At 35.3% G+C, this 14,893-nt stretch overlaps 1 protein-coding gene across 1 annotated transcript in view; it reads right to left on the reverse strand.

Annotated features, from left to right (window-relative positions):
- Positions 1-14,893, reverse strand: part of CNTN5 (contactin 5) — a 1,373,994-nt gene that overhangs the window by 73,058 nt on the left and 1,286,043 nt on the right. The window contains exon 18 of the mRNA XM_036862636.1: positions 1,545-1,694. Coding sequence (XP_036718531.1) covers positions 1,545-1,694 — 150 coding nt within the window. The remainder of the gene's footprint in view (positions 1-1,544; positions 1,695-14,893) is intronic.

Genomic DNA, 14,893 nt, shown 5'->3' on the forward strand with positions numbered 1-14,893 from the left:
ATGAATGCATGAAAATCCAACCGAGCAATTAACGTTCAATTTAAAATTCACACTATTGAAAAAGTAGCAGAGAAAAAACAACTTGTAATAGGCAAATCACAAAAGCAGAAAAGTTGGATTTTTCTGTGAATGAATCTTTTCCAACATATTTAGACTAGCTTTTCTTTTCTTGGTTGCTTAATTTTTATATGAAAAGAATTTGAACATCTTTTTAATGATTATTCACACTTTATGTAATAAGTTGATCATTTGGGATTCTTTTCTTTTCTTTCTTTCTCTTTTTAAGAGCCAGACTGAGTGTGTTTTAGAGAAAGAACCAACTCTTTTGATAATTTATTTTAATTATTATAAGCTTCGTTCGATTTCCAAGAAGTCACAAATCACATTTTTGGTCCAATTCTATAACTATGATACAAAATGTACAATTCACAGTTCATTCTTAACCTTCTTTGTACATGTGTCTCTGACCTGGGTCCTGATGTGGGTAGCAGCATATAAAGGAAAGAAAAGGAATATTCCTTTTTAATCTTTCAACAAAGACATATGGAGTACCAGTGCCAGACATTGTTCTAGGTATTGAAGATAAAACAGTGAACAAATAAGACAAAATTCTCATCCTTAGTGTACTTACATTGTAATGATTATTAAGATTCATGTTATCATTGAGTGTAAAGACATTAATTTGTTTCTCTCCTCCTCGTATCTGTAATCTACCCCCCTCTTCATTTCTCTGTTGTTTTAATCATTCTTATCAACATTATTGATATTTGTGTTTGCCTAAGCTAGTGCCTTACTAAATATTTTTTATATACAATTTTATAGGGACATAAAGATAAATCTCAATAAGACTTTGTCCAAAGTAATCAAAACTCTACTAACAATTTTTCTTTATTCTGCTTCTTCCAGATGATGGACAAGATATCTTAACATTTGTTTTTAAATAAAACTGTTAATTTTCCTTGTGTGGTCTTTAGAAAGATTCTATCAGAGATACTTCATTCTAAAAGGCTGGAAGATTACTGTTTTTTTTTTTCTAAGTTAGGAAGCAGTTATTTTACACATAGACATCAAGATGGCAGTGGGTCAAGTTAAGACTATGTTTGTCTTTGCAAAGTGTAATTTATACCAGCTCAGACGGTGAAGGTCAACATAAAGAATTTAAGGAAGTACTCTATAATTAGGGGTGACTGTTATTACTGGAGAAAAAGAGGGTAAGCTAATCTATTCCGAATTTTATAGGTCTGCTGTATTGAATGAGTATATAATTAGAAGAAGAAACTAACTGCTTCAGTTTCATGGTAGCTTGATGCGGGCAAGGGTTGGGAGGAAATTGAAGCACCTAGACCTGTACTTGTAGAAACAAGGAGAGAATGTTCTGAAAACAGATAAAATGAAAGAATTATTTTGAAGGAAAAGATTTTACGATGTCTAGGTAAATGAATTAGGAAAAATTATACTAAAGCAAGCATTAATGGTTAATTCAACTTGCTTTAAAAGTGATTAGGGACATACCAAATAGAATGCTGACTCTCCAATATTCTTACCTGCTTCATTTGTGCGGATCTTTCGAGATGGGGTGCTTGGATCTCCAGTCCCAATTGGATTGGTGGCCACCACTCTGAATTCATATTCCACCCAGGGGTTCAGGTCCACTGCCATGGCTGATTCCATGTCCCCTGTTATGATTTCTGGGACTATGGACAGGAAGGAGATTTCATGCCATTAAGTGAACTGGAAATGCTTATAGATTGCAATCAAAGATATCACAGGCACTGACATAATTGGCAGGCTGCTGCGTACATCCTTATAACACGTGGTCATGTGTCACCTCCCGTCTCATTAGTAAAATGAAAATCAATCCTCAGAAGTAAGCACTTGCACATGTCAGTTTGTTATAGTTAGAATTCTTTCATCTCATGTTTACACATAGATTGACATAACATAACTTGCCATGATCATTTTGTCAACCCCTCAGCCCCAGATAAGATGCCAACTAGTGCTATAATTTAAGCAAATAGCTCTCATATTTCTAGAGAAATTTCTTGAGCAGTTTGCTTCTCACAGTTCTGGCAAACATGCTTAGCCACTTGGCAGTTCCAAGCAGCAGAGTAAGAATATATTCCTCTAATTTAAAAACTCCAGTTTGTGGTTTCAAAGTGGAAGCGCTGAACTCTCCTTGGAGTGATTTTTGCACTACATTTAGATTTTATTAAAACATAAAATTGTGTGTCAATATAATTACCACATAGTAAAGTATTTTTTACATAGCGTTTATGCTCTATTTGACTGCTTTTCTTGTTCACTCATCTCTGCTGTGTAGGAAATATTTCTGGAAGAACATTTGTTATAGAGGTGAAAAGGGGGAAAGTAGAAAACCTCCCTTATGAAGTGCAAACATTCTCTGGATTTATATCAGCCCTGGATTTCTGTTTAAGCATGGCAGGGCAGTGGCAGGGGGGAGCTCTTGATTTGATGACTTGATGGACTTTTACTATGACAAGGTGGAATTAAATGCATCTTGGATTTCCCATGAAAATCTCTTTTGAAAAGTAATAGTAGAATGTTACCAAATAATTAGCTCCCTGAAAGGTGAATGATCAGCCCATAGGCAGTGTGGGCTGCCTGACAAATCTCACAGCCCTACAGAGCTGACTTTTTAAAGCAGTGAAATGAAGACATGAAAAAACTCTGTCCCCTTTTGCTGCACTGACAAATGAGCAACATGCTTGGAGTCTAAGAGGTAGGGGATAAAGGCCACTGTTCAGTCCATAGCTTGGTAGAATGCTGAGCTGTGTCTGCCAAACATAAAGGTGGGAAGAAGAGATACCAAGACACTCAGCTCTCCCTAGACCCCAATATACACTGCTTCACCAATACTTGCCTTGGGTCCCTCAGGACTTACTGTTTCATTGACTTCTGTTTATGTCAGTCACTTCAAGCAACTACAAACAGATAGGTCGTGCCTCATCCGTTTTATTCGAATCCCCATAGAACTCTGCACATTTCCTCTTTCTGTCTCAGTTGTCATCCTTCCTTACTGTTTAAAATCCTTTTACTAGGGCCTTTGGAATTCATAATCTGTCATTAGCAAAATTGCCATATACTCATTCTTCTTTCTGAACATTCTTCCAACTTTTTACTACAGTAGAAACATGAATCCCCTCTAAGGCAACTTTATGCCTCTCAAGGGGTGGCCCTCTTAAGATATTGTAAAGAAGAGGGCAATCCATCTCAGTTGTGTCTCTCTCCTCCCCACCTCCCCCTCAAATGTCTCTAATGCAAGCATGCAGGTATTTTTCCCACTTAAAAACAAATCAAAACAAAATTGTCTCAAAATTTTCTCTCCTTCCAGCCTTCACCCAGTCTCTAGTCTTTATGTTTCTTTTATAGCAAAACTTCTCGAGAGTTATTTGTACCTTATTTGCTATCTCCAATTATTCTCTTTCTATTCACTCTTGAACCCGCTCCAATCAAGCTCTTACCTCCAGCATTCCACCATAACTGCTCCTGTCAAGATCACCAATGGTCTCTATTGCTAAAATAGAGACCATTGGTCTCTGTTCCTTAGCTTGTTTGTTCTAACATCATGCTTTGACACAGTTGATCATGCTCTGCTCTTTGAAATACTTTTCAAAACTTCTGTTTTTCTCCTTTCTGATTATGCCTTATCAGTGTCCATCGCTAGTTTCTTTTCATCTTCCAGGTGCACCACAGTTCTACTAACTCCCATTTTTTTTAACTCCATGGTGATCTTATCTAGTCTCATCACTTTTAAAACCTTCTGTATGCTGATGACGCTAATATTTTCAGCCATGAACTTCCTCCCTAGACTCCAAATTCACATGTCCTATGACCTATTAAACCTTTCTATTTAGATGGGATTCTTAACCTTAATTTCCCCCACCTACTTCTTCAGTATTCCTTACTCAGTGAATGACAATTTCTGTATCCAAAATTTGGGGGTCATCCTGGATTTCTTTCTTTTTCCCCTGCACTACTCCAACTCATAAGCAAATATGACATCTCTGACTTCAAGTGTTTTGATTTCTCCACTTCCCTTTGCAGCAAAACTTCTTAAAAGAGTTGTCTGCATTAACTTTTCTCCATTTTCTCTTGAACCAATTCTTGTGAGACTTTAGTCCTTACTATTTTACTAAAACTTCTAGTGTCAAGATTACGAATGACCTCTATGTTGCTTAAATCAATGATCAATTCTCATTCCTCATCATACTTTCCAAGTCAGCAGCATTTGACCCAGTTGATTACTCTTTCTCTTCCTTGATAGATTTTACTCTTTTGTCTGTCAGGATATCACATTCTTTTTTTTTTTTTTAACAGATGGTTGCTTCCCCTCTGTATCCTTTGGATGGCTCCTCTTTTCCACAACTTCTTTCTATTGGTTACTTGAGGGTTCAGTTTTCATACTCCTTTCTTCTTTATTTTATGCTTATATCCTTGGACATGTCATGCAGTCTTATGGTATTAAATGAAATTTATATGCCAATAATATCCTAATTTATATCTTTATTCTAAACCTCACTCTTAAACTCCAGCCTCGTATATCTAATTGCCGTCTGATCTCTTTAAAGGCGTCTCCTCCAAATACAGTCATACAGCGGTTAGGATTTCAACATATTAATTTTGGGGAGACACAATTCAGTCCATAGTAGGCAGGTTGTGATTTTTTGAATTTTTTAAAATTTATTTTATTTTTTTTGGAAATTCACTTGATGTACAATACTATGTTAGCTTCAGGTGCACTACATAATGATTTGACATTTGCATACATTATGAAATGAATGCCACAGTATGTCTAGTAACCATCTGTCCCCAAACAAATATATTACAATATTACTGACCATATTCTTAGGCTGTGTATTACAGGCCTGTAACTTATTTATTTATAACTGGAGGTTTGTACCTCTTAATTTCCTTCACCTATTTCACATCCCCCAATGCCAACTTTCTGGCAACATCTGTCTGTTCTCTGTATCTAAGAGTCTGTTTTTATTTTGTTTTCTTTCTTTTTTTGTTTTTTGAATTCCATATATGAGATCATGTGGTATTTGTTTTTCTCTGATAATTTCATTAGCATAAGACCCTCTAAATCCATACACATTATGTCAAATGGCAAGATTTCATTATTATTATAGCTGAGTAATATTCCATTGTTTATATATTTACCACGTATTCTTTTTTTTTTTTTTTATTCCTTTTATTTCTTTTTCTTCTCTGATTGCCGTGGCTAGGACCTCCAGAACTATGTTGAATAATAGTGGTGAGAGTGGACATCCTTGTCTCGTTCCTGATCTTAGAGGAAATGCTTTCAGTTTTTCACCATTGAGAATGATGTTTGCTGTGGGTTTGTCATATATGGCCTTTATTATGTTGAGGTAGGTTCCCTCTATGCCCACTTTCTGGAGAGTTTTTATCATAAATGGGTGTTGAATTTTGTCAAAAGCTTTTTCTGCATCTATTGAGATGATCATATGGTTTTTCTTCTTCAATTTGTTAATATGGTGTATCGCATTGATTGATTTGCGTATATTGAAGAATCCTTGCATCCCTGGGATAAATCCCACTTGATCGTGGTGTATGATCCTTTTAATGTGTTGTTGGATTCTGTTTGCTAGTATTTTGTTGAAGATTTTTGCATCTATATTCATCAGTGATATTGGTCTGTAATTTTCTTTTTTTGTAGTGTCTTTGTCTGGTTTTGGTATCAGGGAGATGGTGGCCTCATAGAATGAGTTTGGGAGTGTTCCTTCCTCTGCAATTTTTTGGAAGAGTTTGAGAAGGATAGGTGTTAGCTCTTCTCTAAATGTTTGATAGAATTCACCTGTGAAGCCATCTGATCCTGGACTTTTATTTGTTGGAAGATTTTTAATCACAGTTTCAATTTCATTACTTGTGATTGGTCTGTTCATATTTTCTGTTTCTTCCTGGTTCAGTCTTGGAAGGTTATACCTTTCTAAAAATTTGTCCATTTCTTCCAGGTTGTCCATTTTATTGGCATAAAGTTGCTTGTAGTAGTCTCTTAGGATGCTTTGTATTTCTGTGGTGTCTGTTGTAACTTCTCCTTTTTCATTTCTGATTTTATTGATTTGAGTCCTCTCCCTCTTTTTCTTGATGAGTCTGGCTAATGGATTATCAATGTTGTTTATCTTCTCAAAGAACAAGCTTTTGATTTTATTGATCTTTGCTGTTGTTTTCTTTGTTTCTATTTCATTTATTTCTCCTCTGATCTTTATGATTTCTTTCCTTCTGCTAACTTTGGGTTTTGTTTGTTCTTCTTTCTCTAGTTTCTTTAGGTTTAAGGTTAGATTGTTTACTTGAGATTTTTCTTGTTTCTTGAGATAGGCTTGTATAGCTATAAACTTCCCTCTTAGAACTGCTTTTGCTGCATCCCATAGGTTTTGGGTCATCGTGTTTTCATTGTCATTTGTCTCTAGGTATTTTTTGATTTCCTCTTTGATTTCTTCAGTGATCTCTTGGTTATTTAGTAACGTATTGTTTAGCCTCCATGTGTTTGTCTTTTTTACGTTTTTTTCCCTGTAATTCATTTCTAATCTCATAGTGTTGTGGTCAGAAAAGATGCTTGATATGATTTCAATTTTCTTAAATTTACTGAGGCTTGATTTGTGACCCAAGATGTGATCTATCCTGGAGAATGTTCCGTGCGCACTTGAGAAGAACATGCAATCTGCTGTTTTTTGATGGAATGTCCTATATATATCAATTAAATCTAACTGGTCTATTGTGTCATTTAAAGCTTCTGTTTCCTTATTTATTTTCATTTTGGATGATCTGTCCATTGGTGTAAGTGAGGTGTTAAAGTGCCCCACTATTATTTTGTTACTGTCGATTTCCTCTTTTATAGCTGTTAGCAGTTGCCTTATGTATTGAGGTGCTCCTATGTTGGGTGCATATATATTTATAATTGTTATATCTTCTTCTTGGCTTGGTCCCTTGATCATTATGTAGTGTCCTTCCTTGTCTCTTGTAACATTCTTTATTTTAAAGTCTATTTTATCTGATATGAGTATAGCTACTCCAGCTTTCTTTTGATTTCCATTTGCATGGAATATCTTTTTCCATCCCGTCACTTTCAGTCTGTATGTGTCCCTAGGTCTAAAGTGGGTCTCTTGTAGACAGCATATATATGGGTCTTGTTTTTGTATCCATTCAGCCAGTCTATGTCTTTTGGTTGGGGCATTTAATCCATTCACGTTTAAGGTAATTATCGATATGTATGTTCCTATGACCATTTTCTTAATTGTTTTGGGTTTGTTTTTGTAGGTCCTTTTCTTCTCTTGTGTTTCCCACTTAGAGAAGTTCCTTTAGCATTTGTTGTAGAGCTGGTTTGGTGGTGCTGAATTCTCTTAGCTTTTGCTTGTTTGTAAAGCTTTTGATTTCTCCATCAAATCTAAATGAGATCCTTGCCGGGTAGAGTAATCTTGGTTGTAGGTTCTTCCCTTTCATCACTTTAAGTATATCATGCCACTCCCTTCTGGCTTGTAGAGTTTCTGCTGAGAAATCAGATGTTAACCTTATGGGAGTTCCCTTGTATGTTATCTGTCATTTTTCCCTTGCTGCTTTCAATTATTTTTCTTTGTCTTTAATTTTTGCCACTTTGATTACTATGTGTCTCGGCGTGTTTCTCCTTGGGTTTATCCTGTATGGGACTCTCTGCGCTTCCTGGACTTGGGTGGCTATTTCCTTTCCCATGTTAGGGAAGTTTTCGACTATGATCACTTCAAATATTTTCTCTGGTCCTTTCTCTCTCTCTTCTCCTTCTGGGACCCCTATAATGCGAATGTTGTTGCATTTAATGTTGTCCCAGAGGTCTCTTAGGCTCTCTTCATTTCTTTTCATTCTTTTTTCTTTATTCTGTTCCGCAGCAGTGAATTCCACCATTCTGTCTTCCAGGTCACTTATCCGTTCTTCTGCCTCAGTTATTCTGCTATTGATTCCTTCTAGTGTAGTTTTCATTTCAGTTATTGTATTGGTCATCTCTGTTTGTTTGTTCTTTAATTCTTCTAGGTCTTTGTTAATCATTTCTTGCATCTTCTCAATCTTTGCCTCCATTCTTATTCCGAAGTCCTGGATCATCTTCACTATCATTATTCTGAATTCTTTTTCTGGAAGGTTGCCTATCTCCACTTCATTTAGTTGTTTTTCTGGGTTTTTTTCTTGTTCCTTCATTTGGTACATAGCCCTCTGCCTTTTCATCTTGTCTATCTTTCTGTAACTGTGGTTTTTGTTCCACAGGCTGCAGGATTGTAGTTTTTCTTGCTTCTGCTGTCTGCCCTCTGGTGGTTGAGGTTATCTAAGAAGCTTGATGGGAGGCTCTGGTGGTGGGTAGAGCTGACTGTTGCTGTGCATACCACGTATTCTTTATCTATCTAGCAATGGACACTTAGGTGGCTTCCATATCCTGGCTATTATAAATAATGCTGCAATGAACATTGGAGTGCATACATCTTTTTGAACTAGTGTTTTTGTTTTATTTGAATAAATGCCCTGAAGTAGGATAGCTGGATTTTATAGTAATTCTATTTTTTAAAATTATGCAATCAAAGTTTTAATAACAAAGATACTATTTTTAACATGGCCAAATATACTTGGCTAAGTCCAGATTTTAAAAATCAAGAGCTTGGTCGATGACAAGAACTTGTGGAGGGAGCATCAGTGTTCTGCTGCATTCCTGCATCTGGCAATACAACAGCAAGCACCAGTTTTTAGTAATCCTATTTTTAATTTTTTTGAGGAAGCTATTACTGTTTTCCATAGTGGATATACCAACTTACATTCCTACTAAGAGTGCACAAGAGTTTCCTTTTCTCCATATGCTCACCAACATTTGTTATTTGTTGTTTTTTTGCTAAGAACCATTTTCACAGGTGTGAGGTAATATCTCATTGTAGGTTTGACTTGCATTTCTCTGATGCTTAGTGATGTTGAGTGCCTTTTCATGTGTCTGTTGGCCATCTCTATGTCTTCTTTGGAAAAATGTCTATTTAGGTCCTCTGCCAATTTTTTAATAAGGTTGCTTGATTTTTTTATTTGATGTTGATTTGTATGAGTTCTTTGTATATTTTGGATATTAACCCCTTATTAGATGTATGATTTGCAAATATCTTCAAATATTTCAGTAGGCTACTTTTTTGTTTTTTTGATAGTTTCCTTTGCTATGCTAAAATTTTTTAGTTTGATGTAGTCCCATTTGTTTATTTTTGCTTTTAGTGCCCTCATCTGAGGAGACAGATCCAAAATAAATATTGTTAAGACTGATGTTGAACAGTGTACTGTTTTCTTCTAGGAATTTTATGGTTTCAGGTCTTACATTTAAGTCTTTAATACATTTTGAGTTTATTTTTGTATATGGTGTGAGAAGGTAGTCCAGTTTGATTCTTTTGCATGTAACTATCCAGTTTTCCCAGCATTATTTACTGCAAAATCTGTCTTCTCCTCATTTTATATTCTTGCATCTTTTGCCATAGATTAATTGACCATAGGTGTGTGGGTTTATTTCTGGGCTCTCATTCCCCATACTATTTTGATTACTGTAGCTTTGTAGTACAGTTTGAAATGAAGGAGCATGATACCTCCAGATTTTTGTTTCTTTCTTGATTGTTTTGGCTTTTTGGGGTGTTTTGTGTTTCCATACAAATTTTAGAATTATTTGTTCTAGTTCTGTGAAAATTGCCATTGGTATTTTGATAGAGATTGCATTGAATCTTTAGATTGCCTTAGGTGGTTTGGTCATTTTAACAATATTAATTCTTTCATTATATCATTTTCTATGTATAGTATTATGTCATCTGAAAACAGTGAGTTTTACTTCTCCTTTCCAATTTGGATTCCTTCTATGTATTTTTTCTTGTCTGATTGTTATGGCTAGGACTTCCATAAAGGTAGTAAAAGTGGGCATACTTGTTTTGTTCCTGATCTTAGAGGAAATGCTTTCAACTTTTCACCATTCAATATGATGTTAGTTATGGGCTTATCATCTATGGCCTTTACTATGTTGAGGTGTATTTCCTTTCTATCCACTTTGTTGAGAATTTTTATGATAAATGGATGTCGAATTTTTTCAAAAGCTTTTCTGTATCTATTTTGATAAGTATATGATTTTTATTCTTGAATTTTTTAATGTGGTATATCACACTGATTGATTTAGGAATATTGAGTCATCTTTGCATCCCTGGTATAAATCCCACTTAACCTTGCTGTATGATCTTTTCTATGCATTGTTGAATTCAGTTTGTTAACATTTTGTTGAGGATTTTTGAATCCATGTTCATCAGTGATATTGGCATATATTTTTCTTTTTTGTGTAGTCTTTATCTAGTTTTGTTATCAGGGTGATGCTGGCCTCATAGAAAGAGTTTAGAAATGTTCCTTCCTCTTCAATTTTTTTGGATAGTTTGAGAAGAATAGGTACTAACTCTTCTTTAAATGTTTAGTAGAAATACCCTTTGAAGTCATCTGGTCCTGTACTTCTTTTTGTTGGCTTTTATTTTTTTATTACTGATTCATTTTCAATACTAGTAACTGATCTGTTTTATTTTCCATTTCTTTCTGATTCAGTCTTGGGAGATTATAAGTTTCTAGAAATTTATCTATTTCTTCTAGGCTGTCAATTTATTCGCAAATAATTTTTTGTAGTAATCTCTTATGATCCTTTATAAGAGATTACTATTATTATTATTTATGTGATGGTTGTAACTTCTCTTTCATTCTTGATTTTATTGATTTGGGCTCTCTCTTTTTCTTGATGAGTCTGACTAAAGGTTTATCAATTTTGTTTATACTTTCAAAGAAACAGCACCTAGTTTTATTGGTTTTTGTTTCCTATTGTTTTATTTAGTCTCTATTTCACTTATTTCTGCTCTAAAATTTATTATTTTGTATCTTCCACTAACTTTGGGTTTTATTTGTTCCTTTACTAGTTCCTTTAGGGTTAGGGTTAGGTTGTTTACTTGAGATTTTTCTAGTTTCCTGAGGTAGACTTGTATTTCTAAAACTTCACTCTTAGAGCTGCTTTTGCAGCATCCCATAGATTTTAGGATGTTGTTTTAATTTTCATATGTCACCAGGAATTTTTTGATTCTCTCTTTGATTTCTTCAGTGACCCATTGGTTGTTTTTTTTTTCTTTTACGGAGTCTTTCATTTCTTAATGTTAGTTGTTATTCTTTTTTCCAAATAATATACCTTAGCAGAACAATGCTTTCTTTATTTTTTAAAATTTATTTTATTTATTTATTTATTTTGGCTGCACAGCCTGCAGGATCTTAGTTCCCCAACCAGGGATTGAACCCACACCCTCTGCAGTGGAAGCACAGAGTCTTAACTACTGGGCCACCAGAGAAATCCCCCGCCATTGGTTGTTTAGTAGTATATTGTTTAGCATCCATGTGGTTTTTTTTTTTTTTTTTGTAGTTTTTCTCCTTGTAGTTGATTTCTAGTCTTAAATCATTGTATTTGGAAAAGTGCTCAGTATGATTTCATTCTTCATAAATTTACTGAGACTTGTTTTGTGGTCTAGCATGTGGTCTATCCTGGAGAATATTTCATGTGCACTTGAGAAGACTATGTATTCTGCTGTTTTTGGATGGAATGTTCTGTAGATATCTGTTAATCTATCTGGTCTAATGTGTCATTTTAGGGCAGTGTTTCCTTATTGATTTTTCTGCTTGGATGATCTGTTCTTTGAGGTAAGCAAGATCTTAAATTCTCCACTATTATTGTGTTACTGCCAATTTTTTCTTTATGTTTGTTAATATATGCTTTATGTATATAAGTGTTCCTATGTTGGGTGCATATATATTTACAATTGTTATATTTTCTTTTTGGATTGATCTCTTTAGCATTATGTAATATCTTTCTTTGTCTCTTGTTACAGTTTTTGTTTTAAAGTCTATATTGTCTAATATAAATATTGCTACTACAGTTTTCTCTTTGTTTCAATTTGCATGGAATATCTTTTTCCAACCCCTCACTTCCAGTTTGTTTCCTTAGAGCTGATGTGAGTCTCTTGTCATTGCATATATGGCTCTTGTTTTTTCATCCATTCAGCCACTGTACTTCTTTTGATTGGAGCATTTAGTCTATTTAAATTTAAAGTAATTATTGATAAGTATGTACTTATTGCTATTTTGTTAACTGCTTTCTGGTAGTTTCTGCAGTTCATTTTTGTTCCCTTCTCCTTTTGCTCTCTTCCCTTGTGGTTTGATGACTATCTTTAGTTTTATGTTTGAATTCCTGTCTCTCTTTTGTGTGTACCTCATATCTCTTGTAAATTTTTGGTTTGTGGTTACCATGAGGCTCATATATAACTATATAACTGTATATATACATATATATATGTATATATGTATATATATATATATACATATATACATATATATATAATCATTTAAGTTGATGATCTCTTAAATTTGAATGCATTCTAATAACCCTGCATTTTTACTCCCCCCAAAGTTTAATGTTTTTTCACATCATTTTAAACCTTTTGCTTTGTGTATCCCTTAACAACTTATTGTGGATATAGATGATTCTACTACTTTTGTCTTTAACCTTCCTATTAGCTTTATAAATGGTTGATCTATCACTTTTATTGTATGTTTGATTTTATTGTATGTTTACCTTTGCTTGTCTGTAAATCTCTTCACATCTGAGTGATAGCCTTTCTGGGTAGAGTATTCTTGTTTGTAGGTTTTTTCCTTTCATCACTTTGAATATATCATGTCACTTCCTTCTGGCCTGCAATGTTTATGCAAAAAATTCAGCTGCTTTTTCTTATGGAAGTTCTCTTGTAACTTGTTTTTCTCTTGCTGATTTTAAAAAATATCTTTTTATCTTTGATGTTGACATTTAATTATGATATGTCTTGGTGTGGGCTTCTATGGGTTGATCTTGTTTGGGATACTGTGTGCTTACGGGAACCTGATGTTTGTTTCCATTATGAGGTTAAGGAAGTTTTCAGCTATTATTTCTTCAAATGATTTCTCTGACCCTTCTTCTTCTGGGACCTCTATAACATAAATGCTAGTACATTAGATGTTTTCCCAGAGGTCTCTTAAACTGTCCTATTTAAAAAATATTTTTTCTTCTTTTTTCAACTTGGGTGATTTTCACTACTGTGTCTTCAGTTTGATGATCTGTTCCTCTGTATTATGTAATATAGTATTGATTTCTTCTAGTTTACTTATTTCAGTTATTGTATTTTTCAACTCTGTTTGGGTCCTCTTTATATTTTCTAACTCTTAAAATTATCACCACATTCATCTATGTTCTCCTGAGTGTAGTGAGCATCTTTATGAACATTATTTGAATTTCTTACCAGGTAGATTGCTTATCTCCACTTTGTTTAGTTCTTTTTCTGAGGTTTTATGAGATTTTTTCTTTTTCCTTTGTATCATATTCCTCTGTCTCCTCATCTTGCCTAATTCTTTGTTTATTTCTATGTGTTGGATAAGTCAGTTATACTTCCCCATCATTGAGAAGTGGCCTCATGTAGGAGACGTCTAATAGGGCCCAACAGCACACTCCCTTCTAGTCACTAGAGCTATATGCTCTAGGGTTCTCCCCTATTTGGGTTGCATGGACCCATCTATTGTAGTGAGGCTGACTACTGTGGGTGCTCTGGTGGGCTAGACTGGCCTCCATTCTGTTTGACTCTCAGGTACTGCCTCATGGCTACTGGCTTGCTAAGGGCAGGGCCAAGTTTTGAAATGGTTGGCTGCTTAGCCTGGGTGGGCCCTGAGCTGGTGTCAGCCTGCTGGTGGGCAGGAAGACCCACAGCAATAATAGGTTAGAGAGAGGACTCCAAAATGACACTTGCCAGCATCAGTGTGCTTGTGGTAGAATGAGCTCCCCCAAATGGCTGTCACCAGTGTCTCTATCCCCAAGGGGAGCTCCACTGCCTCCTGCTTTTCTAGGAGGCTCTCCAAGATCAGCAAGTGGCCTGACCCAGATGCCTTTAAAATTATGGCCTCTACACTGGGACTTGAAGTGTGTGAGATTTTGTGCATGCCTTTTACGAGTGGAGTCCCTATTTCCTACAGCCCTCCAACTCTCCTGAATGCAAGCCCCACTAGCTTTCAAAGACAGAAGTTCTAGAGACTCTTCTTCCTGGTGCAGGATGCCCAGGGTGGGGAGCACAATGTAGGGCTTGGAATCCTTGCTCCTTGGGGAGAACCTCTGAGATTGTGATTATCCTCCCATTTGTGGGTCACATACCTGGTAGTGTGGGTCTCAACTACACAGTGTCTCTCTCTCTCTCCTCTCCATCTCTTTTATGGTTTCTTCTTTATATCTTCAGTTGCAGAAAAATCTTTTCTCCTAGTCTTAAGGTCATTCTCATAGATAGTCACTCTGTAAATAGCTGTAGTTTTGGCGTGCCCATGGGAAGTGGTGAGTTAAGGATCTTTCTACTCAGCCATCTTCACCACACATCTCTTGAAATTTTAAACAGAGTGGTCAGTATGAGCCTCATTAGAAAGGTGCATTTGAGTGAACTTTTGAATGAAGTTTGGATTTAGCTATGCCAATATTTGGAGGAAAGCATCCCATGTAAAAGGAGTAACTAGTACAAAGGTATTAGATGCATTATAGGCAGGACATTAGAAGACCAGTGAGTCAGGAGCAGAGTGAGAATGGTAGAAGATGAGTTTGTAGAGGGATTGGAGGAACCAAGTCATATAGGATTTGGGATTTCATCCTGAGAGAAATGAAAAGACATTGGGGAATTGATATTGTGTTATCTTTTAGTATATTAAGCTATGTTGAAAATAGGAAGTAATTAAGGTTAAATGAAATCATAAGGGTGGGGCAATGATTTGATAAGAGTAGTGTCTTTATAAGAAGAGACACTGGAAAACTTGC

Source organism: Balaenoptera musculus, chromosome 8 (assembly GCF_009873245.2).
Source record: "Balaenoptera musculus isolate JJ_BM4_2016_0621 chromosome 8, mBalMus1.pri.v3, whole genome shotgun sequence".
Lineage (NCBI taxonomy): Eukaryota > Metazoa > Chordata > Mammalia > Artiodactyla > Balaenopteridae > Balaenoptera > Balaenoptera musculus.